General features: G+C 43.1%; 2 protein-coding genes across 3 annotated transcripts in view; one reads left to right on the forward strand and one right to left on the reverse strand.

Annotated features, from left to right (window-relative positions):
• Window positions 1–358: 358 nt before the first annotated feature.
• Window positions 359–13031, reverse strand: MAP1LC3B (microtubule associated protein 1 light chain 3 beta). Its single transcript, XM_045818453.1, has 4 exons — window positions 12875–13031; window positions 6413–6468; window positions 2807–2913; window positions 359–2180 (listed from the first exon to the last, which is right to left on the reverse strand). Exons 1-4 carry the CDS (start codon window positions 12912–12914, stop codon window positions 2006–2008), a joined length of 378 nt encoding a protein of 125 aa, XP_045674409.1. The 5' UTR covers window positions 12915–13031; the 3' UTR covers window positions 359–2005.
• A 176-nt stretch (window positions 13032–13207) lies between these two features.
• Window positions 13208–18910, forward strand: part of FBXO31 (F-box protein 31) — a 39691-nt gene continuing 33988 nt past the window's right edge. Inside the window, exon 1 of one of the 2 annotated variants that reach the window (XM_045818451.1) lies at window positions 13208–13293. The gene's annotated coding sequence lies outside the window, so the exon portion shown is untranslated. The remainder of the gene's footprint in view (window positions 13294–18910) is intronic. The other variant, XM_045818452.1, reaches the window with a different exon arrangement.

An 18910-nucleotide genomic window follows, 5' to 3' on the forward strand; every position in this document is an offset into this window, starting at 1 on the left:
GAGAGAGAAACATTGATTCATTATTCCACTTATTTAAGCATTCATTGGTTGATTCTTGTATGTGCCCTGACTGGGGATCAAAGCCACAACCTTGGGATATCGGGACAACACTCCAACCGAGCCTGCTGACCAGGGCCCTCAACCAGTTGGGAGAACTTTGACCAAGGTGAAGAAGGTGCTCATGACAAGGCCGAGACCTTCAAAGGTGGGTGTCCCTCCAACTCGACTGCTGTCCCACACAGCAAAACCAGTCTGGGTGCTCCTTCTTAGGAAGGATATTACTTGTTTGGCTTTGGCTACTACAGACAGTATGTAGGATTGTAAGTCTCGGACACTGATCCATTAAACTGAGCTTTGATAAGTTTTTAATTGTGCCTTTATTGACCTTAGTTCATTAAAAATGTACTGGTTGTTTTAAAGATGCTATAAATATAGAGTGACCACCCACTAATCTGGGATATACGTCACCCCTCTCGCCTTGATTTTTTTTTTTAAAAAGCAGAATTTCTTATAGGAATCTTATTGATCACACAGTAGTTACAACAATGTCAGATATGACGTATACAATCTAAACAAGACAGGCCGATTAAGAATGTACATAATGTAAAAATATACATATTAAAAGTTAGCCATGTAGACAGACGCATGCAACAGGAGTAGGTGACGGGAGCTTGGGGGGGTTGAAGGCCCATATGCAGTAATATTGCCTAATCCCTCCATTACAGCAAATAATTTCCACTAACTGATGCAGGTGTTCCATACACATCTAAACATACAAGGGCAAATCATGACCTGCAACATGTAGTCTAAAGTGGTATGTGATCTTTTTGTGATACTCCCATAAAAACAGTAAACTAACGAGCCCCATGCAGGTAGTAGGAAGCATTGGTTATTCTAGTTGGATATGGAAAATAAGTTTTAATTTTTGACATTAGTATCTGCAAACAGAATGTATCTCCTTTTACTGCTTTCTTCACAACTGACGTGCACTTACAGTGCGGGAATTTCGATGGTGGTCTGACCTAGCGGTGATAACTGAAATACTCGTTAAAATGTGGTAACTTTTTAATCACATATTTTAGTCACACACCTAATGTAAAATATGGATCATCTGCAGCCTTAAGCTTAAATGTAGAGGAAGTGCATCTGAATTTTAACACCTTTAGTTTGAGGATTCTGTAGTTCCCAGCCCTGCCCTAAAGAATGAAACTGATACAATTGCTTGTTTAATCACCAAACAAGCACTAGTTTGACCTTTTTGATCAGAGAATATCTGAAACAGAAGAAATGTCATTTTTTTTCTCTGGGACTTTTGAGAAACTAGACCAAAATAAATTATTCAAGGTTCCTACTGAGCAGTGATATTTTTCTGTGTGTGTTACTTCCTGGGGAACAAACCAAGTAAGAACTTCCTAACACTGCAAGAGCATTGACTTGGGGTGTACTCACTAGGAATCAGGAGGAACCTTTCACAGCAGTTCACAGTTTTCTTACACACCCCTATTTGGCCTTCTCGCCAAGTGTTATGGCAAATGTGTTTTGGGGGGGCTATGCTTGACAACTTATGCTTAAAGATCCTCTTAGAGACCTCTCTAGTTGGGTAGAAACCCTCCAATTAAAAAGTTGGCTGGTTTTATGAACCTAGAGAAAAGATTTATTGTCTCTGCTCAAAATGCAAGTTCCTGTTGTGGAAAGAGCATTAAAATAACTGAAGGTCTATTTTATGGTAACTCAGAATGCAAAGTATTTTATTTTTAAACTTCTAAATCTGAAAACAAGACAGCCTAGGTTAAATAATGTAGTTTTCCAAAGCTGAGTGTGCTCGTTTGGAGCCCAGTTTTTCTGCTTGAAGTACAAAAACAACTTTCTAAAGCTCCTAGGCAGGAACACTACTGTTTTGATGATCTGTGATTAGATGAACTGATCAATCTCAGTTGGTAACATCCCTTTTTTTTCCTGTTGGTAAGGGTTTAAAAAATTCTAGAACAGATGCATTTTTCTAGTCTTACACCAACAATTTCATTCCAAATGTCTCCTGAGAGGCATACACCATATACAGGAATCCATCTTCATCCTTTTCACTTTCATACACTTCTGAAATTGGTGTGGATACGCTCACCATGCTGTGCCCATTCACTAGCAGGAAGAAGGCTTGATTAGCGTTGAGTTGTAGGCGCCTTCTATTGAAAGAAAATTTGAAAAGAAAAATTAATACATCAGTAAGTAAGGGGCATATGTAAAAATATCACTCACTCGAATGACTTAAAAGTGTAACAATTTTCCAAATGCTGCTTCTAGCAAATTAAAGTATATGCCTTATAGATGATGATGACTCTAACATTTCTTCTCACAAAGCACAAAACATTTTCTATGATTATATTCATGATCAATATTAGTGATAATCCTTGATAGGTTATTCTTATTACCTTCTTGAGGCCAGTTTTAAACTAGTATGTTGTCTGAAGAGCTATTAGTGTCTAAATTGTGAGAAAAACAGTTCAAAATATTTATAAACTAAGACCTAAGCTGGTACAATTTATTACCATTGTACCAAGTCTATACTCTTTTACTAATTTTGCTGTACAAAACTTGTAACTTTTCTGGTTAATGGACATCCACACTAGCTGTTATGAAAGGATCCGAAGGGACATGATCCTGCAGGTAAAAAATATTAAAAAACTGAGAATTGAAGCATCCTGTAGTCTCACTAAGCTTACGTAATTTTAATCAGAACTAAAGATCTATCTGTAAATGTGATAAACAAGGAGAAGTTACTCAAAGAAATAAAAAAGAGATGATTAAGTACCTAATTATCTTGATGAGTTCACTCATGTTGACATGATCAGGTACAAGAAACTTGGTTTTATCCAGGACAGGAAGCTGCTTCTCACCCTTGTATCGTTCTATTATCACCTAGAAATGAAGCCAGAAAGGTGATTTTAAAATAGCCATCAACAGAGAAAAATAAAATCCTTCCTATATTGTAACTGGCACATGCCAAAATGAGGTTTAAAATAGCATGTTTGTTAGTTTCCTCATAGTTCTCCTGTGAAGAGTGATCATTTATTAGCTTAGATTCTCTCCTATAAAATGGTACCTGAGAGACAAAGTAGCCACCTCCAGGGAGGTGAGCAGGGTGGCTGCAGGGTGGAGGACAAAACTGCTATGTATTCTTTTATTTGGAACTGTTGCAGCTGATCAAGGCCTGATAGGTTCATGGTATTCAGGCAAACAGAAGAATATTCACGAAGCAGTTAGGATGTCTGACATGCCTTTATTCACCAGTAGGCGAGCCACGCACGCTGCAAGCCACATGTCCCCCGCATGTCTCTGTGTGGCACATGTTGTAGCCCTTGCTCCCCAGTGTGGCATTGAGCAGGGAGACCCAAGCCCCTTTTAAATACTAGAACAAAGCTGCCTTCAAGACAGAGAATTATGTAACGTAGTGTAATTCTGTGTGTAAGAGCCCACTTCATGTTATGGGAACAGTTTACTGGACCCAGTCTCAGGCTATGAGAATACTACTTATCAGGCCTGTCCAAAGCTATGGGAACACTGCTTCCCTCAGTTACCTGCACTTGGGTAAGGAAGCCAGACTGCCTCCACTTACCCTACAGGAACCATGAAAATATACTACTAGTCAGAAAAAAAAGACCCTAAGTTTTAGAAGAGCAGAGAGGCTGAGTAGCAGCTTAAAGTATAAAGATCTGAATCTGTCTATATCAACTGTAAAACCACCATTTCCTGTGACGTGGCAAGGAACCTTAATAAAATGGTAAGATCTTAATTATGGTAACAGACTTAGTTTTTTTAAATACTAGGCACATGTTTCTCTGTTTACATGAAAATAATCCCAAATCAATATTGACAAGTAGAGATCATGATTAGTTGGTTCCAGGGACAAATTTGTTACTTGAGGATTTCTTTCATTTTGGTAAAATATTCTTGCTATTCCTTTAATGAGTATTAAAGTCAAGAATCTTGAGCTATGCAAGAAACAAAAATAGTTTCACATTATGAACTGAAATAAATCCATTAGCTCCTTGCCATACTTCCTTTGTACAGAGAAAAAGAAATAGCGGTTTTTCCAGTTCTAAGCCATATAAAAGCTCTGAGCACATACTGGTGACTGCCTTTGAGACTCATTACCATCTCTTTACTGAGTACCACAGACATCCTTCCTCACATAAAGCAACTCTCTGACCTGTAACAACATTGAGAAGTTGAGAGATACCAATTTCTTCATATTTCTTCAAAATATGAAGAAATTACATATTTCTTCAAAAGAGGGAAAATGCTTATCTGAACTTTGTTCCACTCTATGGGACCTACATGAGGTTCTGTGTTAGGGCCAAGTCTAGCTGTCATCACCTCCCTTGTTAAAATGAAGAGCTTACCTAGCACAGCTGTGTATTCAGAACATAATATCCACAAGAAAGTATCAGTAGGTAGACTACCTGCCTGGGGTTAAGTGGTAGCAGAAATCAGAGACAATATAGAAATCTTAGATTCTTGGCCCAGGAAGAAGCAGAAGTAGAGAGTGGGAGGAAAAATTCAAGACCTTAGAATCCTTCCATTAAAGGAACACACAGCAGCCTGGAAAAAATGCTGGATAAGATGACCTTGGGTACCTCCTGCTTTCAGTTGTGAGTCTGATCTGCTTGGGGAGAAGCTGTTGTAGCGGTTTCTACTCACCATATGGTGAGCTCCATGAAAATACAATCACCTATAAAGGCTTGGTTTACTTTTCAGTTTTTGTTTTTGTTTTTAAATTTTTCCCTTTAATTCTTCTAATTTGGGAGAGCAGATGTATAACACATAGAATAAGGTATCTGACTAGATCTGAAAAGTGCCTTCTTGATATTTCATTTAGATGGTAGGGCTATGAACAGGAACACAGAAGAGAAAGCCACCACTGGGGAATGGAGACTGGAGGGCCAGGGAACTGCCTGTGCCTTGTCTGTCCTTCTGTCCATTGTTTGTCTGCACTCATCACATTCTCAACATGGGAGTGGCTATGAGTCTGCTTCTCAAACTTGTTCAGCATGTCACAAGCACATACATGGATGGAGAAATATGTGATTTCTGCAAAATAAAAAAGTAAATAAACCCTGGAACTACCAGCAAAAGATACGATTTTTAATGTACACATATATTCACATTTCAAAAGGAGTCTGTGGAACAAGTCCTGACAGCCTGTTGGGCTGGCCGTTTATTTCCAGGGGGAATCCCTTTTCCTGTTAAAGGACAACATCCAATATATGCAACACCTGCTGTAGCAAATAGATACAGTAGGTGCTCAAAAGTAAAGAAAAACTTTAAAATTAAGAAAATTCCCCAGAAGGCTCACCTCTAAGCCATACGTTGACCCCAAGGCCAAGGACATACTGTGAAATTTCCAACCAGTCCAAGCAAGACAGAACATGTCTTACTATGGAATCCTGCAGGCATGAAACTGCTGAGCAGCCCCATCTTACTCTCTTTTCTGTGTACCTTTTCAGCCCCAACCCCATGGATCATTCATCTTCTTTCCCCTCACTTCAGTACGAGATGACCAGTCTCAAAGCCAAACATGAAAACTTCTACAGTATTTGGCAGTGGAGTTTCTTTGTAAGTGGTCTGTAAAAGTTGCAGGAGGTAACAACCACACACCCAGGATCTTGCAACTCGGCCAACAACCACATGGCATGGGATTTTTCTCCCCATTTTACAGATGAGCTCCTCTCAGAATATTACTAATTAGTCCAAGATCACTTAGCAACCTTGACCCTAGGGGGCCTGAAGACGGCCTCTGCCTGAAACCAAAAGTTCCTTTTGACAAATTCTCTCTAGAACAGCTAGTGTCTTAGCAGAAGCCTATTTAATTTGAGGTCCACCACCAAAGGATTCAAGGCAGAGAACTCGGTTGCCTAAGCACAGCAATAAGCATCTGCGGCCCCTACACATGACAAGGATGATCAGTATTGTTCCTCCATCTCCTGCAAAGAAGCCAAATATAAGAAAAGACTTCTCCAGGGCATCAGAAGTCAGGCAGCCTAGAATATACAGTCTCACTTAAATCCTGAGAGTTGCTCATTTGCCCACAGTAGCAGTCTTTGCTTTCTTTAGAAGAAGTGGGTATTTCCTTCCATTGATAAAGTACTAACGGTTCTAGACCCTCTCGTCCTGTCCCTGAAAATACATTTGATTTGTGAAGTGTGTAACATTAAAGATGGCAAACTCAGATTTAAAAGGAAACAGAATATAAGTATATTAAAAACTCGATTAAGAGATCTCAGAAGTAGGATTCCTCTAGAAACCCTGTTAGGTAGTTGCATACAGCAGCACTGCACTAAATTTATACTTAAGCAGGGCTCTCTTCTTTATACATCATTAACCAATGAGACATACATGGGTACCTGAAACTACCTACCGGGATTTTGGTCGGATGCTGCTCTCGGATAAGTCGGACGTCTTCTACTCTTTGTTCTGCAATGAAGAGACATAGGTGTTATTAGGGGCCCGAATGCAGCTTCTTGCCTGCACTTTTTCTGGTAACCTTCATATTTGAATTCATCTTTCCTTAGCTATGGCAGAGCAAAGCAGTAGACACATCTTTCCTAGAACTGAGAGAAACCAAGCACTAACACTTCATATCTGGCAAAGGTTAGTATGTAAGGCCAAAGGCAACTACATGAAAACTAATATGCAATTACATGGCTCTATCAGCTGGTATGACATAAGAGTGGAGGAAAAAGAATGCCCTATTTAAGTTTTAAATGGTTTTGCACAGTACCCAAAATGAAGGTTTAAAGCACAAAAGCTACTGTTGAATACTTTGAGAATTCTCTGTATTCTGCCCCTTAATATAATCACTTATTAATATTTTCAAATAATTGTACTAAGCTCTCTGGGGAACACAGGGAAAAAAAAACAAGGTAAGTCCAGTTCCCAATAAGGTATAATTTGAGAGGCATGTCATATATAAAGCAATACATGAACATATGATTAAGATGGCATTAAGTAAAACCTAAGGCCCTGGCTGAGTAGCTCACTTGGTTAGAGCATGGTCCTAATACCCCAAGACTGGGAGTTTGATCCCTGGCCAGGGTACATACAAGGATCAATTAATGGATACATAAATAAGTGGAACAACACATTGATCTTTCTCTCTCTCCAGAATCAATAAATTCTTTTTAAACCCTCTAAAAATCACCTTGATTTACCATGGTTAGGACTCATTCTTATGGTATTTGCAAATAAATGATCAATATCATGAACTTCCTGAGAAAGTGCTTATGCTGGTGGCTCCAGAAAAAAGGCACTATAATTTATTCTATCATTGTTGCCAATTTGGTATGGATTAAAAAAACATTTTAGTAGTCTTCATAAAAACTACTGAATTCCCATATTCAAATATAAACATGATTCTATTTCTGTTTTCCCATCCAACATTTCTAAATCAGCTGCTAAGATAAATTACTAAATATTTGCTATAGACAAAGAAGACTGCAAGCTTATGGGTTCCTACCAGTGCATTCTTCTTTTTTTAATCCTCACCTAAGAACATTTTTCATTGCTTTTTAGAAAGAGATGAAGGGAGAGGGGAAGTAGGAGGGATACAAGGGAGGGGGAGAGAGGGAAAAAAACACAACAGACTGATGGCCTCTCATAGGCTCCCAACTGGGGACTGAACCCACAACCTAGGTACGTGCCCTGACCAGGAATCGAACCTGCAGCTTTTTGGTATATGGGACAATGCTCCTACCAACTGAGCCCAGTACATATTTTTATTCAATACATGAGAATAAACAAATTCAGCTATTGTTAAAATAAACTTAACCTAGTAGTTTTCATCTGTGATATTGTTATTTATAACAAGAAATGTATATTTGGCCCTGGCACAGAGCTCCCAAATCCTTTGGAATTTCCTAAGTGATATGAGTGATAAAAGGTCCTTCCTTATTCATAACAAGCCCCTTTCAACCACACCTGAGTTTATTTTAATGCAGTATCTTTGGGAAAGCCTTAAGGGTTGGGGTTGGGTGCCAAGGGGACCAACAGTGATTAGAGGGTTGAAACTTTCAGCCTCACTCCCTGACCACCTGGGAGGGGAAAGGAGAGGGACAAGAGGCTAAATTACACCAATGGTCAATACTTAAATCAGTCGTGCCTATGTAATAAAGCTTCCATAAACATCCAAAAGGATGGGTTTGGAAAGCTTTCGGGTGGCACACACCAAATAGGGACAGGGAGTCTTCTGGACCTCATTCTGTATATCTCTTCATAGGCTTGTTCATTCATATCCTTTAATATCCCTTATCATAATTTGGTAACCTAATAAGTAAAAGGTTTTCCTGAGTTCTTGGGCCACTCTGGCAATTTAATCACAAGTGAGGGGGTTGTGGGAACCTGATTTGTAGCCAGTTGGTCAGAAGCACAGGTTAAAACCTGCACTTGCAATTAATGGTTGAAATGTTAGTGGGGGAGGAGCACTCTTGTGGGACTGAGCCCTCAACTTGCTGGATCTGAGGCTAACACTGGTAAATAGTGTTAAATTGAGTTAAATTGTAGGACACCCAGCTGAACTACTTGATGTGCAAAAAACCCATGTCTGGTGTCAGCAGTGTTTAGGAAGGGACTCAGAGTAGAGGAAACATACAGGAGGAGGAGCACTTCCTTTACATCATCCTTTGAAACCTCTATTTCTGAGGGTGTGGATTCTTCTTCATTGCTTTAAGACCTGTCCCCATGACTCTCCTAGACTAGAAAAGGTGCTCGACCATCCAGATTTAGCTATCAGCCCTCTTCACAACAAAAACCTCCATTTTGTCAGGGTAGATTCTTTCAGAGGCTTGGGGAAATACGAATTTAATTAATTCACTCTAGCAAATGGATGGCAATTCTTTAACATTCTCTTAAGAATGTGCCATATTTAAAAGTTTATCCTAATAAATCTAAAAGGTAAGTGGAAACATTTACGTACAAAAGGAAGAGATTTTTTTACACAAGGAAACAGGTTTATTTTGGTTAATGAAGAAGGAAAAACCAAAATAGCTCTAAATGTGAAGCTTCAAACTATAGTGTCAAAAGTCTTTTTTATCCTGATTTATCCCTAAAATATGACCCTAAAAGGAAGACAAAAATGATTATTTTTACTAAAGACAAGTGATATTTTTGAGCTGAAAAGAGTGACATAGGAATGTCTTTAGTGTTTTGGCCCAGTGATGCTGAAGCAATTAATTAAATATGGTACATGCTTATACCTTACTCTTTTTTATTAGTTATCTTCAGAGACCAAGGGTACATTTGACAGGACCACACCAACAACACAGATCAAAGGCACATAAAAAGAGCAATTTATTTACTCAATTATTTTCTTAGTGCTTTAATGATCTGTTTATCATTTGTCTTCCTCAACAAACTGACCCTGGCAGTCAAGGACCCAGCTCTAGTAATGTCTATATTCCCTCAAGGCCCAGGGTTATACATAGGAGATGGTTAATAAACACACAGAAAATGAAGATACTGCTCCAAATGCACATTAAGATATACCTCCCCAGATTCCTTTTCCTCCTATCTCTGAGAACCCTTATAAGCCTTACAAACAGATAAAAATAGATAGGAATCTAAAGTACATTATTTTACCAACACATTATCTGCAAAGCTGCTTTGAGATTCCTCAGAGCAATTAAAGTAAAAATTCACGTATACATTTTCCAGGGTTTATGTCACTGAGTGAAAGAGAAGCATAATATTTCCCTATCTGTCTACAAATCATAAATGTAACATCCAACCCATCAGAGAGTACCACAACTTGCTGAGTTCATGGAGTGCTACCTAAGTTTTGGCATAAATATCACTCTCCAGTCAACCTATTAGAGCTATTTATTCTAGAGCAACATGTAAGCTTCTCCTGAGATGTGCAAGCCCTTTCATTATCAGTGGAGGAGCTTAAGACCTAAGTTTACCATTGAATCTCAGCAGAACAGTGTCTGGGAAACAGTTCCGATTTTGAATAAACTGGCCAACCCCAGAAGAAAATGGAGTGAAACTATTATAACATTTGAGAAGACCAAATCCCAAACTATTTGCTCAAATACAACTGTTTTAAAGATTTTATTTATTTATTTTCAGAGAGTGAAGGGAGGGAGAAAGAGGCAGAGAAACATTGATGTGCGAAAGATACATCAATTGGTTGCCTCTTGCACCCCTCCAACCAGGGACCTGACCTGCCAGCCAGACATGTGCCCTGACTGGGAGCCAAACTGGCGACCTTTTGGTTCACAGGCCAGCACTCGACTCACTGAGCCACACCAGCCAGGGCGCTCAAATACAACCTTTTAAGTTCATTATACTTTTCAAACCATCTGCAAAGATACACACTAGGCATCTTGACTGAGTGTGGATCCACTTCACATATTGGAAATGATGTCTCCCCTATAGAGGATGGAAGAATTCATCTCAGAAGGTCAGAAGTGCAAGTCCAGACTCTGCCACTAGGTGGACCGCGATCTTCACCTCTCTGGGCCCCACCCAGTTTCTTCAGTTGCAAAAGGAAGGAGTTGTTTGGGAGGGGAGGGGGCTAAGATCCATTTCAACCCTTTCAATTACCATATATCAAAAGAACTATATTCAATTTTAAATTAACCTAAACTCACTCACTTGGAAAGAAAGAACTGCTTAAGCTAACTGGGGCTGGTCTTAGATTCTATAAAGAGGTTCTCCCCAAAGAGCTGGTTCCCCTCATTCACTGTGCTACAAATTTCTGAAAACTGTCAATTGCCAGTGCTGTTAACGATAATCAGGAACAAGGGAAGGTGGAAATTATTAAAAGATATTTGATACTTTTCTGCAAAATTACTACTAAAGATATCTTAAAATGGCGGGGAGGAATGGCGAGCCAAGGGGAAAGCCCATATACAATAAATGAAGTGGACAAAAGTAGGTTTACAGTTGTTCATATGTGAAAATGCATGTGGGTTATGATTATTATAGTAGTTTTATTAACTCAAAAGAATGTCACAATTGCACAGAAAGGTACACTAATAGGGTAAAAATGGGACATTCCTGCTTGTGTACCCCCCAGGGCCATAGATTTCAGGTGAAATCCTTCTAAGTCATCAGAAAATACTTTTTCAGAATAACGTAAAAATACGTTCAGCAAAGGAAAGGATCGTTGTAGTCCATGCAGTCATCAGAAATGAACATCTTTCCCAGACAAACGTGCGCAGTTAGCTCCGGAATGCAGGGCTAGTAAGGACGGAGGCTTCAAATGCTGCTCTCCGGGTTGCATAAAAGCTAAAGAATAGGAAGAGTTCACCAGGGTCACTGAGGAAAAAACTCCTAACAAAAAAGGCACATCCAAGTCTTGTTGACCAACAAACTGCCTCAAGAGGTTGTCTGAGGACATGCTGGGCAGGCCGACGCGAATTTCACTTACTGAAACTCCTCGGGCACGAGAAATCAAATACTTATCAATAATGAGATCTGGACAACCACATTCAAGCCCAGATGAATGTGCACCCCTTCCTAGGGGCCCGGAATCTACGCAAAGGTGCCGATGCTTGAGATGGCGCATAAGATTCCCACGGGAACTCCCCGAGCAGCGGGAGGCACCTGACTGCCCGGAGACAGTGGAGCCGGGGGTCCCACTGTGCTCCCCAAGCCGCTGTAAACAAGTCCTACACAGACATCCACGGAGGCCGCTCGTTACTGCAGAATTTTCTTGCTTAAAAGGAGCACTAATCCCTTCGTTCTCGTCATTTTTGTGGAGGAGTCACTATCGTGATGCTACTTTCATTGTCAACCAAGTGCCAGCAAACCTAAGCGGGGTTTGCCGTCTACAGCGAAGGAGACCTGATCTGAGGTGTAGGCGGTGTAAGAGTGAGAATGTCCCCACGAGCCCGGGAAAAGGCGACCCCCGCCCCAGCTCTCCTGCCACGAACCGACACGAGACGTCCCGGCACGTCCGCTGTGCACGGGCCGGCGCCGGGACGCAGAGACGGCAGACTCGGGGCTCACCCGTTTCCACTCCTCCCCTTGACCACGGCACTCTTTCCTTCTGCCCACAGGCGACCAGGACAACGCACCTAGAGGTGACTCACTTGCATCCCAGGGCCACCAGCCACTTCAGAGGGCCTGGCACTGCCGGCGTCCAGGACAGCCTCCCCACGAGTCCGACATTCCTTCAAGGACTCGCACTTTTGGGACGGACAGTCACCCCCGTCCCTAGCCAGGAGCGCCGACGAGGGGCGCCCGGCGACTCCGCAGCTCCGCGCAAGCGCGCGCCGGCCGGCCAGGTGTGAACGCCCCGGGCCCGGCTCTCACGCCCCGCCCCCCTCCCCCCGCCCGCCGGTCCGCCGCCCGCCGGTCCGCCGCCCGCCGGTCCGCCGCCCTCCGAGCCCTCCCCGAAAACCCTCCGCCCGTCAGTCGCCGGACTCGGTGCGCAGCCCGTCAGGCCCCGAGCGCGCACCCCCAGCTCCGCGGCCCGGCCCCTCGGCTTTCCGCCACCCAGCCCCCAGCCCCTAGCCTTCAACCCGGCCCGGCTCCTGGTCCCCGCCGCCCCGGCACGTCGGCCCTGCGGTGCCCGGCCCTCCGTCGGCCCCGGGCCAGCCCGCCGCCTCGGCTCCCCGGCTCTTTCGGTCGCCCGTCAGTCCTGGCCCTGCGGGGCCCAGCCCGCCGTCTGGGCCGCTCGGGTCTCCCGCGCCGGGCCCTCCGTCAGCCCGCGGCCTCCGGCGCGGCTCCTCGCCCTCCCCGGCCCCCGCCAACCCCCGGCCCTCTCCGGCCCAGCCCGTCGTCTCGGCTCCTCAGCCCGCTCCGGCCCCCGTCAAACCCCGGCCCGGCGCCTCGGCCCCGCGGTCCTTCCGGGCCCCGGCCCGGCCGCGGCACCCACCGAAGGTGCGACGCTGCTTGAAGGTCTTCTCCGACGGCATGGCGCGGGAGGCTCAGAAGGGACGGCGAGGCAGACGGTCCCGGAAGCTTCAGGTGGCGGCGGATGCGACAGTGGCGACAGCGACTTCTCTTGTGTCTCTTCAGCCTGCAGCCGCGTCAGGTGACTAGCGCACCGCCCCCGGAGGCGGGGCGGAGGGCGGCCGCCGCGGCCGCCATTTCGAGCGTGGCGGAAGTGGGGTGGCGCACGCGCGGCGAACGTCTGAGTTGGCGGCGCCCAGTGGGGACGTGTCGTGGGGGCCTGCGGGAGGGAGGGGGAACGAGACGGACCCAGGCTACCCGCTTTGTCCCTCGCCCCAAGGAGAGGCCGGGTGCGACCTCCGGAGACCCTGCCGCGCCGCCTCTCTTGGCCAGCTGCTCTGGGTTAGTGCACCGATGTTTCCAGCGCTCGGTGCTGGTGACTCTCAAAGATTCCTCCTGGAAAACAGAGTCCTTTTGTGCTCCTGCTGCACGAGTATCGCCGATCTGGGAGTTGCTGGTTATTCTGAGGTGTAAACTTTTTGTTTGTTTTCATTGGCCTTCCGGACCAAGTATGTTCAGTTGTATGTGTGTGTTTTAATTTTAAGAATCTCCACTGGTAACTTCTGTCACACGTTGTCCGAAGTAGGAAAGACCTGCAGCTGTTTTTTTCAGGTTTTGTTTACTGGAATTTAACTTGGAAGAAAGTCTAAGGATAATTGTTTGAGCTTGAGACCTTCCCATCGGGTGAGTTCCTCTTTGGACCGGACGCTGCAGCCCTTAGGTGACTTCTGGAGGCCCCTGCGCGCCTGCCCGTGCCTGCGGCAGAGGGCCTGCCCCACGTCACTAGTGTGCTGATTTCACTTAAGGGGGGTTTTCCAGTCCTCAAATGCTGAGTCTTACTCACTTCAGCCACTGACGAGCTGAGCAACCTTGAATAAGCCGTTTTTTCGAAGTCTCAGACTCGGGTAAAGGGTGATATTTTAGAACTCCAAGTGAGTTTTGAGGAGCAAATAAAAGCCTGTAGAATCTAGATCACTATGCAGTGTTTAGTTATTAGTTCAGTTATTCCCCATCTCAACATCTGATGAACGTACATCTGTTTCAACAGCACTTGATTCTTTCGCTGTTTTTGCTCTTCAATATCTAATGCTTTGTAAGATCAGCATCATTTTCAGGTCCCCCCCGCAACCCTTTCGTTTGGAAAAGCCTTTCTTGTATGCCTGTTTGATAAGGAAATTGGATTATGCTAATATACATTATTATACAAACATACCCAACTTTCTAAGATGCTTTTCTCAAAGTGGTTTTAATACAAAGGGATTTCTCTCTTTATAGCAAGCAAGCATGTTGGAGATCCTCGTGTAATTAATTATTCCCCCCACCAGAACAATGATGTTAGTTGTGGCTCTTTATTCTCCCACTGTCCACAACAGAACAGTACATCTGTGCATGTGTCACTTTATTTCCCAGGTGTTTGTCCCTCTGTCACAGTTCTTTGCTTTCAAAATCTGATAGTACTTAGACATTTCAGCAGGTTTCCAAAGTTCCAAAGGAAGGTTTTAAGCTCCCAAGTGTACTCTCTTTGTTGTTTTGTGTTTATTCTGTGAGGACTGGAAAAAATATCTGTGAGATCCAGTAAGTGCTTATTATGTACCTACCTTCTGCCCAACATAAAATGATCAGTTTGAAGTCAAAAAGGATATTTTATGATAGTAAGTATTGGCTGGTGAGTGCTTTCTTAGCTTAGCGCTACTTCGTAAGAAATGGACTTCTTGTTCTCTTGCTGGACAACCGTTTCAAATGCAAGAAGGGGGGAAATCCATTATCTGGCATATGGAGGTGGGGAGAGGGGCAGAAGGGCTTCCTGTTTTCCTGGTCCCTTGGGCGTACATACCAAATTACTAGAGGCCTTGGGTTCACTGTCAGAGCCTCAGGGGATTAGCCTCAAGGCCTGTGCTAGTGATGGGATGTGATTACTCCTTGTCATTTTCAAGCACTGAAGTCCACATTTACAGTGGCTGTTATAGTCCAACCCCTAACCTTAAGTTCCTACTTCAGTCTAAAACCACAGATCCCTACATATTTCTCAGAAAATTATCCAATACAGTTGATGTGTACAGTATGGGTGTCTCATAAACATAATCTCCACTTTAGCATATTCAAATAAATAGCAAATTATATTTAAAGTATATTATTTCAGGCCCTGGCTGGGTAGCTAGGTTGGTTAGAGCAACATCCTGATACACCTAAGTTTTGGGTTCGATCTCCAGGCAGGACACATAATAGAAGTAACTGATGAATGCATAAATAAGTGGGACAACAAACTGATGTTTTTCTCTTTCGCTCTCTCTCCCCTTTCCTCTCTCTCTAAAACCAGTAAAAAAGAAAGTGACTTCATGTAACTTTTGAAAACAAGTGTGCTTAAGCATATGGTGAAAAATTTCTTGTGCCCCAGATTGCAATTTAATAGAAGTTTGATTGTAGTTAATAGTCAGAGTGGTAAATGAATTATTCATGAATTATTTTATACTAGCTAATATAAGCATAGTATAATTGGTTTTTAGATAAATAACATAAATACTACTGTTCCTTAAAACAATACATATAAAGGGAAAAAGCAAAAGCACATCTTTCATTGAAATTTATTTAGTGTTTTTCCAGGAATTTCATGGTACTTTTAAACTATCAAATAATCATTGTAGAAAGCCAAGCATTGTTAGTTTTAAGTAACTCTCGCCCTATTCCTTTTTTCATAACATTAAATGACCATAATTGTGGGGGACATAATTTAACTGAGAAAAAAATGAATATGACATCCCAGCATTAGTGATGCCAGATGGCTTAAATCGTGCCATCTAGCTATTTCTAAGAATCTATAAAATGGGGCACGAGACATGAACCTGCAGTCTAGAACACAGAAGGGTTATTTTTGCCACACTCAATATGGAGGGCAAGTCACATTGAGAAGCAGGTCACCTCCTTTGGCCCGCCTGGCCCGACCCACCTCTCCTCTTTCTGATTGGAAGACAGGTTTCACCCTGGAAGTTGTCTGGGCCACTATTGGCCAGTGGTCCAGTCAGTCTTGTGTTATCTCTTTGCTCTTCTGAACAAGTAAACAAACAAGTATTGCTCAAGAGGAGTGCTGGAGCTATTCTCAGAAAGGATTCAGTCAGGAGGATTTTGAAGTTGGCATGCCTTAGGTGCAGTGCAGTGGGAGTGTCTTCAGTCGCTCCTGGGAGGTTTTGGAAGACGGTGCTTCCTCCCCGGTGACTCTCTGCCTCTGGGGTAAAACTTAAGAAAACAGCGACCTAGTGCTCGCAGGAAAGCCACCATAAATCACACATAACCTAACATTATTTCTTAAATAAACGAATAACAGCTGATGGGACTGGGTGACTTTCCACAGTTTTTTTTTGTTGTTGTTATTGTTGCTTGTTTAATTCTAACACACTTCAAAGGATTGCTGTTTTTTTCAGCTTTTGCCCATATAAGGGATGTAACTGTTCAGACTCTTCATTTTAAACCATGAACCTCTTGTTTAGCCTTTGAATGTGTTCCCTTCTTTCCAGTCACCTTGACTGTTTCTGCTGAGCAATGATAAGATGACATTTTTTTCACATCTGGATTCTGAAAAACAGTGTGAGTAAAGTTACCATTGCTTACCACCAATTGGAAAATGCCCTCCCCTGTATTCTTCTTATTTCCTTAGATATTATCAGTTTTCACTAATGAAGAGTTGATTATTGTAGTCTCATAGTGTTAAAACAAACGATCTTTTCTACCTACTTTTTCCTCACTTCAGTATGAATGCCCCCTCCTTAGTGTTCTTTGTAAAGGATACAGTTGTATATAAGGGATTATAAAATTGTTCAAGGACAAATAAAACTTTCAGGGTTCAACCTGTAACAGTTCTCTGCTATGTGCAAATCTTTCCCTTCTGGTTCCTTTACGCCAACATGGGTCACCCAGGCTCTGATGGTGACAGAGCCTGTTCTGTTCCTTCTTTCTTCTGTTCTGGTGGTCTACACCAGCGCCGTCCTTCAGCATCTTTGGGAGTTACTGTACACAGACTTCCTGCTGTAAAGAATACATAGATATGCTTTTTAACTGTATAGTTGTATATTTCAAATTATCAACATGTAATAGTTTAACCGTTCTACTAAAGATGGGCACTTGAGCAAATTATTTTGTACATTTTTATATACTCTAAGCTCCTCTAGAAGAAAGTTTTATTTTATTAATAGGACCTAGTAAGGAATAGATATGTTCTTCAACAAACTGACTGAAATGTAACAGTGGCAAGGATCATGCTTTAGAATATATGGATCCACACAGAACATAGCACCTAGGCTAGTCAGGCATTCTGTAAACGTTTATTATGTTAGTTGATACATTGCTGAGATACTTCTTAGCTTGGATGGTGATGGTGATAACCCGCCAGTCTTCTCTACATCTGTTTGGCTCATATTTCTCCCTGCTTAATCTTTTACCCAGTTTGTTTTCATTCTACAAACATTTAGTTAGTAAACATTCCTTTATTACCTGAAACGTTGGTTTATCTACCATGTTACAAAGGATACATTAATAAAGCTGGTTCCAAAGGGAGCAAATGTTTACAATAAAATATGATGATGCTGTAATAAAGGGACTAGCCTTCCCAGAAGGGGGGTGCCTTAGAGGACAAGAGGGAACAGGTTGGTTTTAATGACACAGACTGGGGAGATGGGACTTCCTGGCAGAGGAGACAGCTTGAGCAAAGTGACAGAGAGGTGAGAAGGCATAGTGAATTATGGCTAAGGAATCTGGTGGCTCGCATTGAAAGATGCATGTGGGGAAGGAGGTGAGACCAGGCTGGGAGGTTAGGACCAGACAGTGAGCTGCTCGGTGTGGTGTGATAAGGAGTCCATGGGCCCACTGAGTACTTTTACATGGGATGAGTCTGCTTTTGTTTGTTGCTGTTTAGTGAGTTCTGGTAACTGCACAGGAGGGACGGAAAAACCTTTTAGATGCAGGGAGGCCATCTCTGTTTGCTGTTGTTTTTCAATTATGTGGACCTGAGAAGGTCAAAATTTTAACTAAGGTACTGTTAGTTTTACCAGGAAATGTACTTCCCCATTTATGGGATTCTACGGACTAGAGTAGGCTCCCCTTTTTTTTGCTCGAGATTTCTTTATGGAGGTGGTACTGGATAGCCAGGACTTTGTGGAGACTGGGCCCCGGGGAACTGGCAAGCTTCCTATTTTTTTTTACTAGATTAGCAAGACCCCACACTCGACCAGAAACACTGGGGTGGCCTGTGGATTCTTAGCTTCCATTTAGACCAGGGGTGTCAAACTCATTTTCACTGGGGGCCACATCAGCCTCACAGTTGCCTTCAAAGGGCCGAATGTAATTTTAGGACTGTATAAATGGAACTACTCCTTAACTAGGGGCAAGGAGCTCAGCGCTGCCGCCAGTAGAAACAAGGTGGAGGGTTGACTTGTGTTTGCCACCTGTGCTTTAGATTCTGGGCAGCTTCTGCAGCACTTCGGGTCATTGAAGTAAGTCTGACCGGAATGGAGTTGGGTCCACACCCCAGGCCCTTCTCTCTGGAAACAACTAATAACAACAGTTCCTTGTTATGAGCAATTTAAGGTGAAGCCATTATCCCAGGTGGCTTTACAGATTCTCTAGAACCCACCTGCCCTGGAGCACAGTGAACAAGGTAACTGGGATATAACAAGATCACTGAGAGGTGACACAGGATTCATCAGCTATCATGATTTCCCCTTTCGCTGTAATGAGTGAATGTTAGTTGTTAGATAAAAGAGCTGGCAGGCACAACTCAGGGTTCTATTTTGCTCACCTAGTTTGTAGGGCTTTAACAACTGGCACTGGTTCCTCCTGCCACTTAATCACACCTTCTGTGTGCAGCAGTCCTTGGGGGTCATCCGGAGCTTTCCAGGGGGTGGGGGTGGGGATTCCTGGGGAGGAAGGTGTATTTGGGGAATCCTGGGGGCCAGTCCCTGCAGCTGTCCTC

Source organism: Phyllostomus hastatus, unplaced genomic scaffold (genome assembly GCF_019186645.2).
Source record: "Phyllostomus hastatus isolate PE091 unplaced genomic scaffold, TTU_PhHast_1.1 phas_scaffold_345, whole genome shotgun sequence".
NCBI classification, from domain to species: Eukaryota; Metazoa; Chordata; class Mammalia; order Chiroptera; family Phyllostomidae; genus Phyllostomus; species Phyllostomus hastatus.